This window comes from Panulirus ornatus, chromosome 11 (assembly GCF_036320965.1).
Source record: "Panulirus ornatus isolate Po-2019 chromosome 11, ASM3632096v1, whole genome shotgun sequence".
Lineage (NCBI taxonomy): Eukaryota > Metazoa > Arthropoda > Malacostraca > Decapoda > Palinuridae > Panulirus > Panulirus ornatus.
Window position 1 is genome coordinate 21783474 of NC_092234.1, and position 23704 is coordinate 21807177.

At 40.2% G+C, this 23704-nt stretch overlaps 1 protein-coding gene across 2 annotated transcripts in view; it reads left to right on the top strand.

Moving 5' to 3' along the window:
* Nucleotides 1-3599: 3599 nt before the first annotated feature.
* The window catches only part of Dd (CTD nuclear envelope phosphatase 1-like protein dullard), a 142339-nt gene continuing 122234 nt past the window's right edge, over nucleotides 3600-23704 (top strand). The window contains exon 1 of one of the 2 annotated variants that reach the window (XM_071666747.1): nucleotides 3600-3869. In XM_071666747.1, the coding sequence (XP_071522848.1) occupies nucleotides 3771-3869 (99 nt within the window). In that variant the 5' untranslated portion in view covers nucleotides 3600-3770. The remainder of the gene's footprint in view (nucleotides 3870-23704) is intronic. The other variant, XM_071666746.1, reaches the window with a different exon arrangement.

Sequence of the window (23704 nt, forward strand, 5' to 3'; positions counted from 1 at the left end):
ACCACACCTGATCCACACGTCCTCTACCACACCTGATCCACACGTCCTCCACCACATCTGATCCACACATCCTCTACCACACCTGATCCACACGTCCTCTACCACACCTGATCCACACGTCCTCTACCACACCTGATCCACACGTCCTCTACCACATCTGATCCACACATCCTCTACCACACCTGATCCACACGTCCTCTACCACATCTGATCCACACATCCTCTACCACACCTGATCCACACGCCCTCTACCACACCTGATCCACACATCCTCTACCACACCTGATCCACACGTCCTCTACCACATCTGATCCACACATCCTCTACCACACCTGATCCACACGCCCTCTACCACACCTGATCCACACATCCTCTACCACACCTGATCCACACGTCCTCTACCACATCTGATCCACACATCCTCTACCACACCTGATCCATACATCTACCACATCTGATCCACACATTCTCTACCACATCTGATCCACACATCCTCTACCACACCTGATCCACACATCCTCTACCACACCTGATCCACACATCCTCTACCACACCTGATCCACACATCCTCTACCACACCTGATCCACACGTCCTCTACCACATCTGATCCACACGTCCTCTACCACACCTGATCCACACGTCCTCTACCACACCTGATCCACACGCCCTCTACCACACCTGATCCACACATCCTCTACCACACCTAATCCACACATTCTCTACCACACCTGATCCACACATCCTCTACCACACCTAATCCACACATCCTCTACCACACCTGATCCATACATCTACCACATCTGATCCAAACATCCTCTACCACACCTGATCCACATGTCCTCTTCCACACCTGATCCACACATCTTCTACCACACCTGATCCACACATCCTCTACCACACCTGATCCACACGTCCTCTACCACACCTGATCCACACATCCTCTACCACACCTGATCCACACATCCTCTACCACACCTGATCCACACGTCCTCTACCACACCTGATCCACACATCCTCTACCACACCTGATCCACACATCCTCTACCACACCTGATCCACACGTCCTCTACCACACCTGATCCACACTTCCTCTACCACACCTGATCCACACGTCCTCTACCACACCTGATCCACACGTCCTCTACCACACCTGATCCACACATCCTCTACCACACCTGATCCACACATCCTCTACCACACCTGATCCACACATCCTCTACCACACCTGATCCACACATCCTCTACCACACCTGATCCACACATCCTCTACCACACCTGATCCACACATCCTCTACCACACCTGATCCACACGTCCTCTACCACATCTGATCCACACGTCCTCTACCACACCTGATCCACACGCCCTCTACCACACCTGATCCACACATCGTCTACCACACCTGATCCACACATCCTCTACCACACCTGATCCACACGTCCTCTACCACACCTGATCCACACATCCTCTACCACGCCTGATCCACACGTCCTCTACCACACCTGATCCACACGTCCTCTACCACACCTGATCCACACGTCCTCTACCACACCTGATCCACACGTCCTCTACCACACCTGATTCACACATCGTCTACCACGCCTGATCCACACGTCCTCTACCACACCTGATCCACACGTCCTCTACCACGCCTGATCCACATGTCCTCTCCCACACCTGATCCACACGTCCTCTACCACACCTGATCCACACGTCCTCTACCACACCTGATCCACACGTCCTCTACCACACCTGATCCACACGTCCTCTACCACACCTGATGCTCCATTCATGCCAACACCTACTACAGATAGCGGGCTGTGGTTCCATGCATTGCAGATGACAGCTAGAGAATGAATGTGAGCGAATGAGGCCATTTCTTCGTCAGTTCCTGGCGCTAAATATAAGTTAGGCGGGGAAAAAAATAGTTGGCTCGGGTACTGCATCCCCCCGCACTGTTCAAATGTTCACCTCGTCCTTGGGTTTCAAGCGACAGACTGAAAGCATACTTATGACGCAAGGACACATAAGCGACCGACTCACCAACCTAAATATTTGTAGTGGGTAACGGGCCTACCTTTCATAAACTTATTGGTTTGGCATTCCACAATTAATGAAGAGGTGGTGGTCAAATATTACATGTTGATGAGAATTACGAGAAGAATAGATGTATCCACTGTGATGCTGTGGTCTGGATGCTTGGCTATAGAGGCTCGGGTGGTTTGCGTGACCTTGGGAACACGACAAACACTGAACGGGTTTGTGATACTTTATATATAATAAACAATTTACTATTATTATTACTCACTACAAAATCATGTACGGTCAGTAAGAACGAGGCGAAACATAGCTTGGTACTTATGTCACACAGACAAAGCGCCTACCACAACAATATCAGGCACTGTTGCGAAAAAAAGAAAGAAAAATAGAAAGGCAAATATTATTAGGTGAATGAAGTGTGTCTCCCACCAAATACACCTTAAATATTCGGGGATGAATGAAGTATGTTTCCCTCCAAATACACTTTACATATTCGGGGATGAATGAAATATGTCCTTCTCCATAGTCACCTTAAATATTCGTGCATGAATGGAATACATCTCCCACCACATACACTTGAATACTCGTGGATGAACGAAATATGCCACCCTCCACATACACTTCAAATATTCGTGGGTGAATGAAATATGTCTCCAACAATATCTTTGTGCCAAGACTCATAAAGATCCTGATGCAGCAGTCACTGAGTGAGGATCTGCTGAAATAAGAAAATGCAGTTTTTGATAACCTTGGACCTCTAAAGGTATTTGTCACAAAATTGTAACTGGCACTGCGTGGGGTATCTTTTTTTGATAGTGACCTAAATGGAACGGGCAAAGTTTGCCCCAGTCATAGCTATTCCTGGTGAAAGGAAAATATGGCAAGAAAAAGAATGACGCAATTAGTCAGAGCTCATGAAGTGTATGTAGACCTGACTCGTGTAGGTTAAAAAGATTATTGGAAAAAGGAACGATGGAAGGAGGAGGTGGGTCTACGGTCTGCAATCTTAGAGGAACAACATATTGTCGATCTTTATGAAATAATAACTTAATGTTAAAGATAACATTTTGAATGAAATCTGGCAGAATTAAGCTCGCAGTCCCCGATAAGCCGCTGTTCCTTATGCGATATTGTACCATGAAATGAAAACTGCATAAATCATCTTTCTCCACCCACGAGAAAAGTAGGTAAAACTTTCATGTCGAAAAATTGGTTTTAGATCAACACAATAGAACTGAACATTTACCGAAAATACGACACATTTCACATGGACCATAGGTATTATGTCGGTTTTACTTGATATAATTCCTATATACGTCTTTAGTTCCTATAATTCTATATTGGTGGCGCTATTATGCTGCATACGAACGATAATGCTGGATGTGTGTGATACGGGACATTAGATTTGTATTATGATAGCAAAAAATTATGCATATCACCATCAAAAGATTTTACATTGACACATTAATAAATAAGTGGGAGAATACTAAGATATTTACCCATTACCTAATAACCAAGATTGAGAATTTTTGTTTAAGTCAGCGGCATCTGTCGGCGAGCGGCGGAATTACAGAGTTGATCAGAAGTGGGTCGATGTAGGTGGTGTGATTATAACTTGTACCCTTAATGATGTAAATACTGGGGTTGATTGGTACTTGCCCAGCGTCTAGCCACAGTTCTGGTGTTGACCATTCTTGTGCTGCTCGAGACGACACAAGAACATCGTCACCAATGTATAAACAACTACAAATGGGCCTTCGTGCGTTCCTGCTCCTGGCTCAGAAGATATGGAGTTTTGTGTGTTATGTCCTGCGTAAACAAGCGAGAACGGTAAGTGTTTGGCCTTGTTTGCCCTACCCCATGAGTTCTCATGACCACTGTTTGAACTCTGGGGTGGGTCCACGGTTATTGTTGGAGAGTTCTTTGCCTCTCTTGCGGACGCTCAATGTTTCTCTGGGGCGGGTCTAGGTTTAGTGTAGAACTGGTTCATATTTTCCTAGGTGGCCCTCAGGGCTGCTGTGATCTCCAGGGCAGACGCTGTGGTTAATGAAGGACGCTCTTGCTATCCACTGTGACTTTCAGGGCTGCTATCTCTGGCTCATGGGCCTGATCTAGGAACACTGTGGGGCTGTTTCGATTCAGAGGCCTTGAGAGTTGATGGTAGGCCTTTGGGATGGAACTAAGGGCTGGTGTCATGGGTTTGGGATGGACCTAAGGGATGGTGGCAAGGCTTTGGAATGAACTTCAAGGTTGGTGGCAAGGCTTTGGGGTGGACCTAAAGGCTGGTGACAAGGCTTTAGGATGGATCTCAAGGCTGGTGGCAAGGTTTTGGGATAGATTTAAGGGCTGGTGGCTAGGATTTGGGTTAGACGTAAGGGCTGCTGGCAGGGCTTTATGATAGATCCAGGTATTACATGGTGTCCACCCATTAGTCTAACTGGCCAGTGTTATTTTCTGCCAGACTTGTTAGGGAAATGAACCGAGGTTATCATCCTTAGGATGTTGAAGGGTAGATTACTAGTTTAGCTTCTTGTTAAGACAAGTTTGGGATAAATGTATTTATTCAGCAGTGTTGATGTAATGTTTAGAGATTAGAATAAAAGCTGCGATGCATGAATCAGAGCTTTTTGTACAAGTAATTTATACGGTTGTATCAGTTTTGAATATAGTGATTTTGTTCGACAATGCTATTGATGGTTAGAGAATGCAATAACTTATATAGCATGACTTGGAGCATTTTATTTTGAATGACATTTAATAGGTTGATGTGTATGTCAGGGTAAACATTTTTGATATATTTAATGTAAAAGTAGATTATACACCTGTGATATATTGACTGGAATTTAAGGAAACCTCACCTGTTGGCCAAAATGCTAGTAGAAATGTACTGCCATGAAATTGATCTGTTGCATGGATCTCATGGCTGCTTGCTGTGTCATCTGTCTTTTGAAAATTGGTGCTAATTCGGCTGTTCTGGCATTGGTAGAATTAGCATACATTGTCTAAGATATTGGAAATTAAGGTATTTCTTGATTGCTAGGGAGGTTAGGTGAGGTTTTCACAAGCTTTGTAGATCTTTTGTAAATTGATTATTCGTGTTGACTTAACTGCACATTTTCTCTGATGTATGATTATCACTATTTGATATATAATAGAATATATAAAGCTCCAAATCATGTTCCTCAACTGTTTTTGTATTCTCTAAATTTAAAGTAGGATTACAGAACAGAATTGCTCATTATTTGAAGCTGATAGGGTACCGCTTATTCTATGCTATCAGATAAGGTGTTAGTGGGGAGGGTTTTGGATATTAGGGAAGATGAGGTAGAATCATGTAAAGATTGGTTAATAAGTAAAGTGGTTATAAGTAAAAGAACCTGTCTTGATATTCCCTAAAAGTCATGATTGATATTATGGAATTTTACCTCTTTAGCTGAACATTGTTGCTAGCTTTTAATATTAAGTGATATTCCACAATGCTGATACAGTGTTCAGAGAACACAGTATGAGTTGCAGAGCAAGATATTTTAGGCTGTGTGTATTTGCATCTCATATATTGCGTATATGTGCTTCTTGCAAGTGTGAGAGCTAATTAAGTCCATTACATTATTAACATGGTGTGTTTTGGATTTTGGTGTCAGATATGATATTGTATTTAGATTAAACTGTCATTTTCCTCATCAGAGGGTAGAAAGTCAATTTGTGTATAAAACACAGTGTTAACAGGTGTTGCTCCAAAATCATCAATAGATTTTGTGATGTTTAGTTGCCATTAGCCGTATTTTAACAGTGAATCTAGCCTAACCAAACCTTCCCCAACTAAACCTAAGCTTACCTTTCCTAACCTAATCAAAGAAAACCAATCCAAACTTACCTAACATAAGATGACATAAGGTAGGGGATGAATTGTCAGTTAGGGCTGAATTATTGGCTTAGTGCCTCACCTGACTGGTTAGGTGCAAATAATGCATGTTGTTTGCACCTTTGGGTGCAAGTACACAATTTGTTTATTGTATTTTATTGAATGATACTGCATTAGGTGTTTGAATTGAGGCTTGTGTATATCATGGAAAAAAATGTGGTTTGTTAATGTAAAAGTAGATAACACACATGAAATATCAACAAGTACTTAGGAATATCTTACCTAACCGAAATATCAACAAGTACTTAGGAAAATCATACCTAACCTTATCCTGTTGCCAAAATGATTATAGAAATGTATGAACATTCAGTTGGTTACCTAGAAATGTTGAAAATTTAGTTTGTGCTATTGTGGATCATTTGGCAACTCCCTGTGTTGCCAAATGACATTTATTGCCATTTTGGCATTTTTGATTACCCATGGTATATTCCCAAAAGAACATGAAACTTTGATATAAGTCGTGACTTCTAGGTGAGTTTTGTGAGATTTCATCGGCTCTGTTGATTATTTACAAGTCTTATCTACTTTTCGTTTAGTATTGCTACAGTTTTGCTAATGTATTATCCACTTCTGTCTACTTTTCGTTAAGTATTGCTACAGTTTTGCTAATGTATTATCCACCTCTATTGCCTTTTATTATATTTATTATATGTTAGAATTATTATATTTGTTATATCTTTTAGAATATATTGTTCCAAATCATGGTTTATGTTATATTTATAAACGTTACAGTATCACTGAAGAACAATATCACTTAAAATTCAAAGCTATCAGTGATGTGGAGTGCAACTAGACTTACTAATATGGTCCCCTGCTGGGGACTGTATGGAATGGCAGCTTGTAGGGAGGTTGGGCATTGATTAGAATGGCATATCAGTATGTCATCTGTGCGTTGACATTTATCAGCAGTAGGATGATGCTCAGTCATGGGTGTATTTTGTTTATTTCAACTGCAGTATTTAAAATCTCACCAGGGTAGGTTATGTATGGTTTTCATATTATGTTTTGAATTTTTTTTTTGTGTTTCACCACTGTTAATGGTAATTAGTCCCACATTTCCCTTATCTCCTCTATCACAGTATTTATATTTTAGACTAACTGGTGAATTACCTGTTCAAGCATCATTTAAGTGTTAAGGTTAGGAGTGCAGTTTTATTGTTTGTAGTTGTGGTTCTGGTGTAGCCTGGATATTGTCATTTTATTCTGAAATGTCTGATGTGTTTAGAGCATAGTGTAACAATTAAGGAGCATGAGTGTAATGTATATATAGAAAAAATGTTATGATTAAGTTGGTAAAACACTTTAAAAAATTCATCAGAATCCTGATAAGTTGGTGAATGCTTAAAAGTTCACCAGAATCCTATAAAATCCTCAGTAGCTGAAACATGTAGTAGAAATATACGCTAGTTGATTGAATGTGTGTCTGATTGTTGACATTGTGTGGCATTTGTGCAGTGCTCTTTCGCAAATGTGACTGGTATATTACAATTGGAATATTAAACATTTAAGATATATCTTGATTGTTGGGGGATTAGATTTTTTTTTAGGCTCTGTTGAGTTTTTGCAAGTGGATTACTTACCCTTACATTAATTAATGCCACGATTGCCTTGATATACTTCTTCACTACTGTTGCCTTATATGATATTCAGTGAAATATAATGTTCAAACCATTATCCACATTTGCTTTATTTACTGAACTCCTCACTAGTGGCAAAGAATGAAGTCACTCAGTATCCAAAGCTGATAGCAGTGTGAAGCTAGACTGAACTTGTACCTTACTTGCCATGTAGAGAAATTAAACTGTTAATTATTTAAACATTTGACAAATAGGTCAGTGTGTAGTTTAAGGACATGCTTTTATTAATTGACTTAGGAATGTAGTAACTCTGCTATTAGCTGTTTATCTGCTGCGTAGAAAAGTCATTCAGAGGAAGTATTTTGCTTCATAATTGGAAAACTGTAAACATTACCACCTTATTTATTGCTTAAACTGCAGCATTTGTCACGTTAAGAACTAATCAGGGATGGCTGTATTCTTCATGTAATGATTCAATATTAACATTCAAGATATCCAGCTGACTTACCATACCATTAGTAGCCTATTTTCAGGTAGGTGCAGGACGAAAATTCATTGTCCTGAGTACTCCAGCAGGTCCATTGTAATTGCATGTCTGTCAACCTCTAAGGTTGTGCATAGTGACCCTTGAAAAATACAGTGGATGACCTAAATATTAGGCAGTAGCACGTATGATACTTATTGGCTAATGAGGAAAGTGAAGAAGAATAATTGGTGAAATATGAAGAAATAAGTGATTCAGAGATTGAGTTTAGTGATTAGGAGGGAGGTCAGAACAGGACCCATTCACCTATATCCGCACCACACTTTTGCCCATAGATTATGTAATGACTGATCCTTATTTTCTCTGTGGATTCCTTGGGGATATAGGACCTTGGTGACAAATGATAGAAAAGTACTAGAATACTCGATTATTTTTTTATGTAGTAGTATGTTGTGTATCGTTTAGTTTGCAGTGTAATATTTTTACATGTATTCAAGAAAATCAACACCCATGCTGTTCCAGTGTAAGAAATAAGAGTGTGATACAGACATACAGGACCTCCATGCTTTCCCTTTTTATCATAAAGTGAGTATGGATCACCCCAGATATTCTGGCCAAACCCTCTTCACCCACAAAATGTTAGTGTGCATAGTGTAATATTTCTAAATTTATTCATTTTCACTCATCATCAGCAGCATTGCACCTATTTAAGAGATAAGAGAAATGTGTGATGATAGTTTTGAGAAAAAGAAAGACACAAGAAGTCTATTTTCCTCCTCTCATATCATGAGCTGTCAGACATGGCAGGTGCACATATCCTCCTGCTTGCTCAGAGAAAAGAGTCTTCAGGCTAGTGCAAAGGTAGTTTTGAGTTTATCCACATGTTTTTATATGCAAATCTTAACAGTTTATGGAGGCAATTTTTTTTTTTTGATTGAGCACAAGGTAATGAAATTCTGTCAATCTGTTTATCTCTTGATTCCTGTACCCTCCGGAAACTATCGTCAAGGGTATAGCCACGGCAAAAGAGTCTCCACTTATTCCTGACCTTCATTGTCTCCTCTATAAACATGATTCCATGCATTTTTAAATTTATTTGGGTGGTTATAGACTCACGTCTGAGAAGCAGTATGTATTAAGCTTTAGAAATATTGTTAGAGAAAGCTTGGTGTGGTGTGTATGAAAAAATGCAACATTTTGAATGACCTGCAGTTTGGGTGTATACCAGGAAGACTAATAATTCTACAACTTTTGGTAAATTGGTAAGTGGACTTAGATTTTAAATTCAGGTGGATGTGTAAATTTAGACTGCTGTAATATTATAAAGACATTTGATAAGTCCTCTTCTGAAGGGCATATCCCTAAGTTGAAACTCTGCTAGGTCATGAATATGTATATTGAAAGGATAAGGTATTGTTTATTGTTACATCAGTAATTGGTTAGTCCCTGAAAAATTATTGATCTTTTTGCATACAGTAAGCAGATAATGCAAAGATTTTCAGAAACATGCAGGTATGACTATGTGCTTATTATGAAGATACTGAATGTATGGACAGCTGAACACAAAAAGTGGCTTATGAACTCCCATCTGAAAAAGTGTAGAAATTTAAGAATCTGTAAGTTAACCATTTCACTGTACACTATGTGTGGGATATCCTCAAATACTCCCTAAAAGTATTTCTACAAGTTTGTTAGTACACTTAACATAAACCAGGTGATTTTCTTGATGAAAAGTAGAACTCAACCTTGTGAAACATTGTTTTCCTGTGCCACATACCCTTTTACCCTTAAACTGTAACAATTATTAGTTGACAGTTTACGATTTACTGTTGTTGTCAGTTGATGATATATTGGTTTACACCCCTCTTTGAATTCTCTTTCAGTGTTTGATTCCACCACATATTAATAGCTATTACTAACATTTTCTTGCCATAGTTTGAAAAAATATCACTTGCCTCAGCCACCCATACATATTATTGTAAGAGGTATGCACAGTGTTATACTATCTCCTACCTTTCCGAAAGAAAACACCGTTTAAACTTTTGTATTAAAATAAAGAAACTATATCTAACATTTTCACTTCCCAAAATTCATTAATAATTTCCCTTTTCTCTTCCTATTCCTTTTCATGATCCTCTCTATATTTCAACTAAGGCCTGGCCTTTATGTGGACTTTTTTCCGTGACTGGGGCCTCCAGTTTCTTAAAAAATGCATTAGTGATAAGAAAACTATTAGTACTGTATTATTACTTATGTGATGAAGTACTTATTTGTTCATTTAATCATGTGATTTAAAATTTTGTAAGTAAACAAGTAAAAGTACGTAAAAAATACTAATGTGTGCTGTATGGATGATGTACATAAAGTATAAAAAATACTAATGTGTGCAGTATGGATGATGTACATAATGCCTAAAAACTAACCATGAACTGTGTAATGTGCTTCATTGTGTATACACATACACTGTATATGCTTTATAAGTGAGGAGTTACAGGACTTTGCTTGATATGGTTACACTGCTAGTGAAAAGCCATGTTTGATGAGGTTGTACCTTTACTAGTGGTGCAAAAGGAATACATTCTTGTTGAGTTGTACCTTTACTATTGGTGCAAAAGGAATACATTCTTGTTGAGGAGCTTCCACTCCAAAGGAGTTCATCATCACCCTGCAATGCATTTAGCAAATCCTTGAAGCTGCTGGAGCATTTTGGAAGGGGTCTTAGGGATTCATGATTGTCCCTGAGAAATGGAAGGCTGGGTTGAATGAAGCTTTGGGCTATTATGAGGGTGATATGCATGCATGGGATAGAGAGAATTGAACTGAAGTAGTGTACAGGGGGTGATCTTTTCTTTTTTTCAAACTATTCGCCATTTCCCGCGTTAGCAAGGAAGCTTTAAGAACAGAGGACTGGGCCTCTGAGGGAATATCCTCACCTGGCCCCCTTCTCTGTTCCTTCTTTTGGAAAATTAAAAAAAAAAAGCGAGAGGGGAGGATTTCCAGCCCCCCGCTCCCTCCCCTTTTAGTCGCCTTCTACGACACGCAGGGAATACGTGGGAAGTATTCTTTCTCCCCTATCCCCAGGGATAACAGGGTGTGATATGCTGTCATTTTGCTGAACCAGTGCATATGAAGTGGCTAGGGGAAACTATGGAAGGGTTATTGAGGTTTGCTTTTGCATAGTGGGCTTTGATTTCTGTGAATATTGCTTGACATCTAGAGATTGGATATTTGCACATGAGTCAATTCTTCATCTGTTAATGGCACTACTATGCAAAATTATTATATATGAAAAAAAATATTGTATATGAAATCATGCCTGGAAACAGAATTATCAGACACTGGTCACCTGCTCCCATCTATGCAGACCATTTAAAACTATATTTAGAGGTAAATATATTACAGTTCTAGGGTTTACTTAATGTTACTATACATAGTGCAGTATTCTGTATGGGTAAAAAAAAAGATATTTAATTCTTTATTTCTGTGCCCTTTGAAATACTGAAGTCACTTTAGATCAAGTGTACGTTTAATCCTTAAATTCCTACATACGTCATACACATGGGACCAAAGGGCTTCTCATGTTTGAGATGTATGCTGATGTTTTGTTCCCCATTTTAGATTTTATTGAGGAGCCATGAGCCATCTACCAGTATAGATACAATTTCCTAAAGAAATTTCATGGCTGGCAGATACCCTACAAATAGAGCACACAGCTGGCAGCCGCAAGAGTGATACCATGCTTTTAGCAGTGACAAACATAAACATGCAATGCCAAGGGAAGGAATATGCTGCAAATTTGATGGAAAGTAGTCATTGAGAGAGCATTAGGCTGGAAGGAATGCAAAATTAGACAAAGCGTAGGACTGAGCCGGGTTAAGAGGTAATCTGTGGTGCTCTGTTGTCAAGCATATGAGATACTCCTGGGTATTGTTGGGAATACCTAGTGAGATGCATGGTACAGTATACATGGGGTTGTTTTTGTCTCAAATAACTATGGTTACTAAGGGTTTACCTCACTGATATCTGTTATTCTGTACGAGTGTTACAGCATCACAAATTACTACGTGACATGAGGGTGCTTATCTCAAGGCTTCACTGACACCACATCAATTAATGAATTTATGGAAAAATATTGGCTGCAGCATCTGTTATCAACGCATGGGAAGCTGCTACATGTATAAGCATTAATGTCCATATATTTTACCTCAAGTCAGATGTGGCTGATTGAAGTGTCATTAACACTCATGCATATTGTATGTCACTTTGGCATAATTCTTTACATTTACCTTAAATTGGAAACCTTAGATTGGATGCCATTGTTATTTCATGATACTGAGCAATACAGTAAATGGACATAAAGTTTCCATTAGGATACTAAAATGACATGCTTTTCAGTGTCATAACAAAGAAATTTTATGAAATGGGAATACTTGGCAAAGTGTGGTGATGGATCTGCTGTCATTGCAAAGGAAATGCATGAAATGGGAATAACTGGAAAATGGTGAGATGAACCATCCAGTATCATATTAAAGAAAATGTATAAAATGGTAATGACGAGTAAGTGTGGATGTGGGTAAGTTGTCATGCAAAAAAAGATGCATAAAGTGGGAATAAATGGTAAAGTGGGAAGATGGACCATCCAGTGTCATAGGAAAGAAAATGCACAAAATGGGGATAATTGGTAGATTTGGAAGATGGACCATCCATTGTCATAGCAAAGAAAATGTATGAAATTGGGCTAACAAGTAAAGTGAGAAGTTAGATCTACAACTTCTTGACTAACAGATCAAAGCATGTTTTAAGCCTTGTAATTTCTAGTGCCTCATCAACAGAAAGCCCTTTTCCTTATGAATCTGTATTGCACCTCATCTGTTTCTCACTCATATTTTATGTAGATGCAGAAGTAAACCACATCTTTATCATTTGCAGACACAAGATTAGGTGCATGAGTGTCATTTTGAGATACCAATGAGAAACTATAGATAGACATCAGTCAAGACTTCTGATGGGGCACTATTGATACTGTAATAGAAAACAATTTGGGTATCTCAGCCAGAAACTATGTTGTATAAGGGTGAAAGTTCATCAGCCTTACTCCGCTGTGAGAATTTAGACTTTGACCACTCATGTATGTGAGGGTGGTGGTTCTTTTACTTCATCTGCTTATGAAGGTGGGGGCTTCCTACTCAACACTTGCTTGAAGCCATATGAATATTTAGGAACTGAAACCAGTCGTGTTGCAGTCCCAGTCTAACAATTTATATGTCAAAATGGTCAGTTTCTTTATTAAGCCCTTTACTGGTTAAGTTATCAAATTCTAATATCATGAACAATGTAGATTTAGTCAACAAGCTTAACAATATCAATGTTAATTTTGATTTCAAGCTAGTTAGCTTTAATGTTTCCTCACTTTTCACAAAAGTTCCAGTTGATGACCTTTTAGAATATTTGTTTGATGTCTTGGATGATATTCATTTATCTGTCTCAAAGTGTGTTTTCATTAAACTGATAAAACTGTGTATAAAAGACTGTATTTTGATTCAATGGAGATTATTATGCTCAAAAATTTGGTATGGCAATGGGTAACCCTCTTTCACCTGTACTAAATGATCTTTATATGGAATTTATTGAAACAAAATTACTAAAGGATATCTTACCTTCTAATGCAATTTGGTTTAGGTATGTAGATGATTTTCTTTGTGTTTGGCCAACAAATGAAAATTTACAAATATTTCTCCCCTTACTTAACAATTTAGTACCTTCCATCAAATTTACTGTAGAAAATGAAAATAATGGCATGTTACCATTTTTAGATTGCATGATCCATAGGCAAGGAAACAAGTTTAAGTTTAGCATAAACAGGAAAACCTACCAATGTATGCTCATATATCCATTATTACTCATCTTAACATGACAGGTTGAATTATCATCTTTCCAATGTATGTTCCTTAGGGCATTACATATTTGCAGTCCAGAGTTTATTGATGATAAATTTGAGAAGATATATTCTATTGGACCTAAGTTAAAGTACCCTAGATCTTTCATTGATAAATCCCGTAAGTTAGCAAAGAAATCATTTTATAGAGTTGAGCCCAAACCTCCCATTAACACCAAAAATCTTTCAGTTCCCCCTTTTAATAATGATCTTACTTTACTTCCCTTGTTGCTTAAATCCTTTAATGTAGATGTTGCCTTCAGCAACAATAATACTATAAAGAATATCTTAATCGGGAATTCACCAGGAAATTCTGGGTGCATCTGTAAAGTGCCATGTAGATATTGTGATAAATTTTATGTTGGTCAGGCTGGTAAGGATCTTTCTGTTAGACTTAAGCAACATAAATATAGTATAAGAATGGGACAAGAATCAAATGCCTTGTTTAATCATGTTAAAAACTATGATCATTGTATTGACTGGAGTAATGCCATCTCAGTTATTAACTCTTAACTCTATTACCAGCTTAACTCTATTACCATGAGAAATATCATTGAATCTTCTATTATTAAATACACAGAGAATTATAATCTTAATATTAGTGATGGTCTGTACAAATTAGATAACTTTATTGTTGATAGAATTTGTAAAATAATAAGTTTATGATACGCTCGTTGTCTGTCTTGGACAATTGCATGTTTACCATATGGTGTCCTAGCTGTGTCTCTTCGTTGTATATCTACTGACTGTTATACTTCTCTCTTGTGTCTCCCCTGATGATGTGATTTTTACACGAAAGTGCACTTGGGAACTTATCGTGTTCCATTTTCCACGTGGACTCATAGGAATACCTTGATCGCGCACAAAATTGTGATCCTTTCCAACATGTCTTTGTATGTATATATATGTACGTGTTGAAATGTATAGGTATGTATATGTGCGTGTGTGGACGTGTATGTATATACATGTGTATGTTAGTGGGTTGGGCCATTCTTTTGTCTGTTTCCTTGTGCTACCTCACTAATGCGTGAGACAGTGACAAAGTATAGAAAAATATATATATATATATATATATATATATATATATATATATATATATATATATTTTTTTTTTATTATTATTATACTTTGTCGCTGTCTCCCGCGTTTGCGAGGTAGCGCAAGGAAACAGACGAAAGAAATGGCCCAACCCCCCCCCCCATGCACATGTATATACATACGTCCACACACGCAAATATACATACCTACACAGCTTTCCATGGTTTACCCCAGACGCTTCACATGCCTTGCTTCAATCCACTGACAGCACGTCAACCCCGGTATACCACATCGCTCCAATTCACTCTATTCCTTGCCCTCCTTTCACCCTCCTGCATGTTCAGGCCCCGATCACACAAAATCTTTTTCACTCCATCTTTCCACCTCCAATTTGGTCTCCCTCTTCTCCTCGTTCCCTCTACCTCCGACACATATATCCTCTTGGTCAATCTTTCCTCACTCATTCTCTTCATGTGCCCAAACCACTTCAAAACACCCTCTTCTGCTCTCTCAACCACGCTCTTTTTATTTCCACACATCTCTCTTATATATAAATATATATATATATATATATATATATATATATATATATTTTTTATACTTTGTCGCTGTCTCCCGCGTTTGCGAGGTAGCGCAAGGAAACAGACGAAAGAAATGGCCCAACCCCCCCCATACACATGTATATACATACGTCCACACACGCAAATATACATACCTACACAGCTTTCCATGGTTTACCCCAGACGCTTCACATGCCTTGATTCAATCCACTGACAGCACGTCAACCCCGGTATACCACATCGCTCCAATTCACTCTGTTCCTTGCCCTCCTTTCACCCTCCTGCATGTTCAGGCCCCGATCACACAAAATCTTTTTCACTCCATCTTTCCACCTCCAATTTGGTCTCCCTCTTCTCCTTGCTCCCTCCACCTCCGACACATATATCCTCTTGGTCAATCTTTCCTCACTCATCCTCTCCATGTGCCCAAACCACTTCAAAACACCCTCTTCTGCTCTCTCAACCACGCTCTTTTTATTTCCACACATCTCTCTTACCCTTACGTTACTCACTCGATCAAACCACCTCACACCACACATTGTCCTCAAACATCTCATTTCCAGCACATCCATCCTCCTGCGCACAACTCTATCCATAGCCCACGCCTCGCAACCATACAACATTGTTGGAACCACTATTCCTTCAAACATACCCATTTTTGCTTTCCGAGATAATGTTCTCGACTTCCACACATTCTTCAAGGCCCCCAGGATTTTCGCCCCCTCCCCCACCCTATGATCCACTTCCGCTTCCATGGTTCCATCCGCTGCCAGATCCACTCTCAGATATCTAAAACACTTCACTTCCTCCAGTTTTTCTCCATTCAAATTCACCTCCCAATTGACTTGACCCTCAACTCTACTGTACCTAATAACCTTGCTCTTATTCACATTTACTCTTAACTTTCTTCTTCCACACACTTTTCCAAACTCAGTCACCAGCTTCTGCAGTTTCTCACATGAATCAGCCACCAGCGCTGTATCATCAGCGAACAACAACTGACTCACTTCCCAAGCTCTCTCATCCCCAACAGACTTCATACTTGCCCCTCTTTCCAAAACTCTTGCATTTACCTCCCTAACAACCCCATCCATAAACAAATTAAACAACCATGGAGACATCACACACCCCTGCCGCAAACCTACATTCACTGAGAACCAATCACTTTCCTCTCTTCCTACACGTACACATGCCTTACATCCTCGATAAAAACTTTTCACTGCTTCTAACAACTTGCCTCCCACACCATATATTCTTAATACCTTCCACAAAGCATCTCTATCAACTCTATCATATGCCTTCTCCAGATCCATAAATGCTACATACAAATCCATTTGCTTTTCTAAGTATTTCTCACATACATTCTTCAAAGCAAACACCTGATCCACACATCCTCTACCACTTCTGAAACCACACTGCTCTTCCCCAATATATATATTTATGGATCTGGAGAAGGCATATGATAGAGTTGATAGAGATGCTCTGTGGAAGGTATTAAGAATATATGGTGTGGGAGGAAAGTTGTTAGAAGCAGTGAAAAGTTTTTATCGAGGATGTAAGGCATGTGTACGTGTAGGAAGAGAGGAAAGTGATTGGTTCTCAGTGAATGTAGGTTTGCGGCAGGGGTGTGTGATGTCTCCATGGTTGTTTAATTTGTTTATGGATGGGGTTGTTAGGGAGGTAAATGCAAGAGTTTTGGAAAGAGGGGCAAGTATGAAGTCTGTTGGGGATGAGAGAGCTTGGGAAGTGAGTCAGTTGTTGTTCGCTGATGATACAGCGCTGGTGGCTGATTCATGTGAGAAACTGCAGAAGCTGGTGACTGAGTTTGGAAAAGTGTGTGGAAGAAGAAAGTTAAGAGTAAATGTGAATAAGAGCAAGGTTATTAGGTACAGTAGAGTTGAGGGTCAAGTCAATTGGGAGGTGAATTTGAATGGAGAAAAACTGGAGGAAGTGAAGTGTTTTAGATATCTGAGAGTGGATCTGGCAGCGGATGGAACCATGGAAGCGGAAGTGGATCATAGGGTGGGGGAGGGGGCGAAAATCCTGGGGGCCTTGAAGAATGTGTGGAAGTCGAGAACATTATCTCGGAAAGCAAAAATGGGTATGTTTGAAGGAATAGTGGTTCCAACAATGTTGTATGGTTGCGAGGCGTGGGCTATGGATAGAGTTGTGCGCAGGAGGATGGATGTGCTGGAAATGAGATGTTTGAGGACAATGTGTGGTGTGAGGTGGTTTGATCGAGTGAGTAACGTAAGGGTAAGAGAGATGTGTGGAAATAAAAAGAGCGTGGTTGAGAGAGCAGAAGAGGGTGTTTTGAAGTGGTTTGGGCACATGGAGAGGATGACTAAGGAAAGATTGACCAAGAGGATATATGTGTCGGAGGTGGAGGGAACAAGGAGAAGAGGGAGACCAAATTGGAGGTGGAAAGATGGAGTGAAAAAGATTTTGTGTGATCGGGGCCTGAACATGCAGGAGGGTGAAAGGAGGGCAAGGAATAGAGTGAATTGGAGCGATGTGGTATACCGGGGTTGACGTGCTGTCAGTGGATTGAAGCAGGGCATGTGAAGCGTCTGGGGTAAACCATGGAAAGCTGTGTAGGTATGTATATTTGCGTGTGTGGACGTATGTATATACATGTGTATGGGGGGGGGTTGGGCCATTTCTTTCGTCTGTTTCCTTGCGCTACCTCGCAAATGCGGGAGACAGCGACAAAGTATAATAAAAAAAAATATATATATATATATATACATAAATGCCCATACACGCACACATATATATACATATACATTTCAACGTATACATACATGCACATAAACATATATATACATACATACTTATATATATATACTTACTGCCTTCATCCTTTCCAGTTGCCACCCCGCCACACAGGAAACAGCATCCCCCCCCCCCCTCCACACACGCACGCACGCACAAACGAGAACATTGGTGAAGGGGCGAGGGGGGAGTGATAACAGGTAGTGATGAAGTGAGGAGGAAATGGAGTGAGAATTTTGAAGGTTTTTGAATATGTTTGATGATAATGTGGCAGATGTAGGGTGTTTTGGTCAGGATAGAGTGGCCGATGTAGGGTGTTTTGGTCAGGGTGGTATGCGAAGTGAGAGAGTCAGGGAGAGTGGTATGGTGAAAGCCTTGTAGAAGATGAAATTTGGCAAGGTGGTGGGTTTGGATGGTATTGTAGTAGAATTTATTAAGAAAGGGGGTGACTGTGTTGCTGATTGGATGGTAAGGATATTAGTGTATGTATGGATCATGGTGAAGTGTCTGAGGATTAGCGGAATGCATGTATTGTGCCATTGTACAAATAGGATATTGATTGAGAGGGTGAAAGCACGTACAGAGTATCAGATTAAGGAGGAGCAGTATAGTTTCAGAAGTGGTTGAGGATGTTTGGATCAGACCTTTGCTTTAAAGAATGTGTGTGAGAAACAATTAGAGAAACAGAAGGATTTGTATGTGGCATTTATGGATCTGGAGAAGGCATATGACGGGGTGGATAGAGATGTTTTGTGGAAGGTCTTGAGTATGCAGTGTGGGAGGTAAGCTATTAGAAGCAGTGATAAGTTTGTATCAAGGGTGTAAGGCATGTGTACAAGTAGGAAGAGAGGAGGGTGATTGGTTATCAGTGAAGGTTAGTCTGCAGCAGGTATGTGTGATGTCCCCATGGTTGTTTAATTTGTTTATGGATAGGTTGGTTAGGGAGGTAAATGCAAGAGTTTTAGAGAGAGGGGCAAGTATGCATTCTGTTGGGGATGAGAGGGCCTGGGATGAGAGACAGTTGTTGTTCACCTGCAACATAGCACTGGCAGCTGATTTGAGTGATAGACTGCAGAAGTGGGTGACTGAGTTTGGATAAGTGTGTGAAAGAAGAAAGTCGAGAGTAAATGTGAGTGAGAGCAAGGTGGTAACTTAGGTTCAGTAGGGTTAAGGGACAAGTTAGTTGGGATGTTAATTTTAATGGAGAAGAATTGGAGGAAATGAAGTATTTTAGATATCTGGGAGTGAACTTAGGAGGAAATGGAACCATGGAAGTGGAAGTGAGTCATGTGGTGGGGGAGGGGGCAAAGGTTCTGGGAGAGATGAAGAATGTTTGGAAATAGAGAACATTATCTCAGAGAGCAAAAATGGGTATGTTTGATGGAATGGTAGTTCCAACAATATCATATGGTTGTGAGGTATGTGCTGTAGATAAGGTTGTGTGAAGCAGAGTGGTTGCATTGGAAATGAAATGTTTGAGGACACTATGTGGTGTGAGGTGGTTTGACTAAGTGAATAATGATAAGGTAAGAGAGATGTGTCGAAATGAAATGAGTGTAGTTGAGAGAGCAGAAGAGGGTGTGTTGAAATGGTTTGGATATATGGAGAGAATGAGTGAGGTAAGGTTTACAAAGAGAGAGTGTGTTAGGGGTGAAGAGAACAAGGAGAAGTGGTAGATCAAATTGGAGGTGGAAGAATGTAGTGAAAAACATTTTGAGTGATCGGGGCCTTAACATGCAGGAGGGTGAGAGGCATGCAAGGAACAGAATGAATTGGAATGATGTGGTATAATGGGGTTGACGTGCTGTCAGTGGAATGAACCAGGGCACAGGAAACATCTGGGGTAAACCTTGGAAAGGTTTCTGGGGAGTTGTGGGTTCAGTGCTTTACTCATGACAGCTAGAGGCTGAGTGTGAATGAATGTGGCCTTTTTAGACTCTTTTCCTGGTGCTACTTCACTGACATAGGGTGTGGCTGTGGTGTTTCCTGTGGGGTGGGGTGGTGAAAGGAATGGATGAAGGTAAAGAGAGTATATGCACATGTGTATATATGTTTATGTTGATATGTGTATGTATGTATATGTGCATGTTTGGGCATTTATTTATTTTTTATTTTTTTTATTTTTTTTTTGCTTTGTCGCTGTCTCCCGTGTTTGCGAGGTAGCACAAGGAAACAGACGAAAGAAATGGCCCAACCCACCCCCATACACATGTATATACATACACGTCCACACACGCAAATATACATACCTACACAGCTTTCCATGGTTTACCCCAGACGCTTCACATGTCCTGATTCAATCCACTGACAGCACGTCAACCCCGGTATACCACATCGATCCAATTCACTCTTTCCTTGCCCTCCTTTCACCCTCCTGCATGTTCAGGCCCTGATCACACAAAATCTTTTTCACTCCATCTTTCCACCTCCAATTTGGTCTCCCACTTCTCCTCGTTCCCTCCACCTCCTACACATACATCCTCTTGGTCAATCTTTCCTCACTCATTCTCTCCATGTGCCCAAACCATTTCAAAACACCCTCTTCTGCTCTTTCAACCACGCTCTTTTTATTTCCACACATCTCTCTTACCCTTACATTACTTACTCGATCAAACAACCTCACACCACACATTGTCCTCAAACATCTCATTTCCAGCACATCCACCCTCCTGCGCACAACTCTATCCATAGCCCACGCCTCGCAACCATACAACATTATTGGAACCACTATTCCTTCAAACAAACCCATTTTTGCTTTCCGAGATAATGTTCTCGACTTCCACACATTCTTCAAGGCTCCCAGAATTTTCGCCCCCTCCCGCACCCTATGATCCACTTCCGCTTCCATGGTTCCATCCGCTGCCAGATCCACTCCCAGATATCTAAAACACTTCACTTCCTCCAGTTTTTCTCCATTCAAACTCACCTCCCAATTGACTTGACCCTCAACCCTACTGTACCTAATAACCTTGCTCTTATTCACATTTACTCTTAACTTTCTTCTTTCACACACTTTACCAAACTCAGTCACCAGCTTCTGCAGTTTCTCACATGAATCAGCCACCAGCGCTGTATCATCAGCGAACAACAACTGACTCACTTCCCAAGCTCTCTCATCCACAACAGACTTCATACCTGCCCCTCTTTCCAAAACTCTTGCATTCACCTCCCTAACAACCCCATCCATAAACAAATTAAACAACCATGGGGACATCACACACCCCTGCCGCAAACCTACATTCACTGAGAACCAATCACTTTCCTCTCTTCCTACACGTACACATGCCTTACATCCTCGATAAAAACTTTTCACTGCTTCTAACAACTTGCCTCCCACACCATATATTCTTAATACCTTCCACAGAGCATCTCTATCAACTCTAACATATGCCTTCTCCAGATCCATAAATGCTACATACAAATCCATTTGCTTTTCTAAGTATTTCTCACATACATTCTTCAAAGCAAACACCTGATCCACACATCCTCTACCACTTCTGAAACCACACTGCTCTTCCCCAATCTGATGCTCTGTACATGCCTTCACCCTCTCAATCAATACCCTCCCATATAATTTACCAGGAATACTCAACAAACTTATACCTCTGTAATTTGAGCACTCACTCTTATCCCCTTTGCCTTTGTACAATGGCACTATGCACGCATTTCGCCAATCCTCAGGCACCTCACCATGAGTCATACATACATTAAATAACCTTACCAACCAGTCAACAATACAGTCACCCCCTTTTTTAATAAATTCCACTGCAATACCATCCAAACCTGCTGCCTTGCCGGCTTTCATCTTCCGCAAAGCTTTTACTACCTCTTCTCTGTTTATTTTCCTCACGTGTCGTAGAACGTGACTAGAGGGGACGGGAGCGGGGGGCCAGAAACCCTACCCTCCTTGTATTTTAACTTTCTAAAATTGGGAAACAGAAGAAGTCACGCAGGGAGTGCTCATCCTCCTCATATTCTCAGATTGGGGTGTCTAAATGTGTGTGGATGTAACCAAGATGTGAAAAAAGGAGAGATAGGTAGTATGTTTGAGGAAAGAAATCTGGATGTTTTGGCTCTGAGTGAAACGAAGCTCAAGAGTAAAGGGGAAGAGTGGTTTGGGAATGTCTTGGGAGTAAAGTCAGGGGTTAGTGAGAGGACAAGAGCAAGGGAAGGAGTAGCAGTACTCCTGAAACAGGAGTTGTGGGAGTATGTGATAGAATGTAAGAAAGTAAATTCTTGATTAATATGGGTAAAACTGAAAGTTGATGGAGAGAGATGAGTGATTATTGGTGCATATGCACCTGGGCATGAGAAGAAAGATCATGAGAGGCAAGTGTTTTGGGAGTAGCTGAATGAGTGTGTTAGTGGTTTTGATGCACAAGACCAGGTTATAGTGATGGGTGAATTGAATACAAAGGTGAGTAATGTGGCAGTTGAGGGAATAATTGGTATACATGGGGTGTTCAGTGTTGTAAATGGAAATGGTGAAGAGCTTGTAGATTTATGTGCTGAAAAAGGACTGGTGATTGGGAATACCTGGTTTAAAGGCGAGATATACATAAGTATACGTATGTAAGTAGGAGAGATGGCCAGAGAGTGTTATTGGATTACGTGTTAATTGACAGGGGCGCGAAAGAGAGACTTTTGGATGTTAATGTGCTGAGAGGTGCAACTGGAGGGATGTCTGATCATTATCTTGTGGAGGCTAATGTGAAGATTTGTAGGGTTTTTCAGAAAAGAAGAGAGAATGTTGGGGTGAAGCGAGTGGTGAGATTAAGTGAGCTTGGGAAGGAAACTTGTGCGAGGAAGTACCAGGAGAGACTGAGTACAGAATGGAAAAAGATGAGAACAATGGAAGTAAGGGGAGTGGGGGAGGAATGGGATATATTTAGGGAATCAGTGATGGATTGCGCAAAAGATGCTTGTGGCATGAGAAGCGTGGGAGGTGGGTTGATTAGAAAGGGTAGCGAGTGGTGGGATGAAGAAGTAAGATTATTAGTGAAAGAGAAGAGAGAGGCATTTGGATGATTTTTGTAGGGAAAAAATGCAAATGAGTGGGAGAGGTATAAAAGAAAGAGGCAAGAGGTCAAGAGAAAGGTGCAAGAGGTGAAAAAGAGGGCAAATGAGTGTTGGGGTGAGAGAGTATCATCAAATTTTAGGGAGAATAAAAAGATGTTTTGGAAGGAGGTAAATAAAGTGCGTAAGACAAGGGAGCAAATGGGAACTTCAGTGAAGGGCGCTAATGGGGAGGTGATAACAAGTAGTGGTGATGTGAGAAGGAGATGGAGTGAGTATTTTGAAGGTTTGTTGAATGTGTTTGATGATAGAGTAGCATATATATATATATATATATATATATATATCTTTTTCTTTC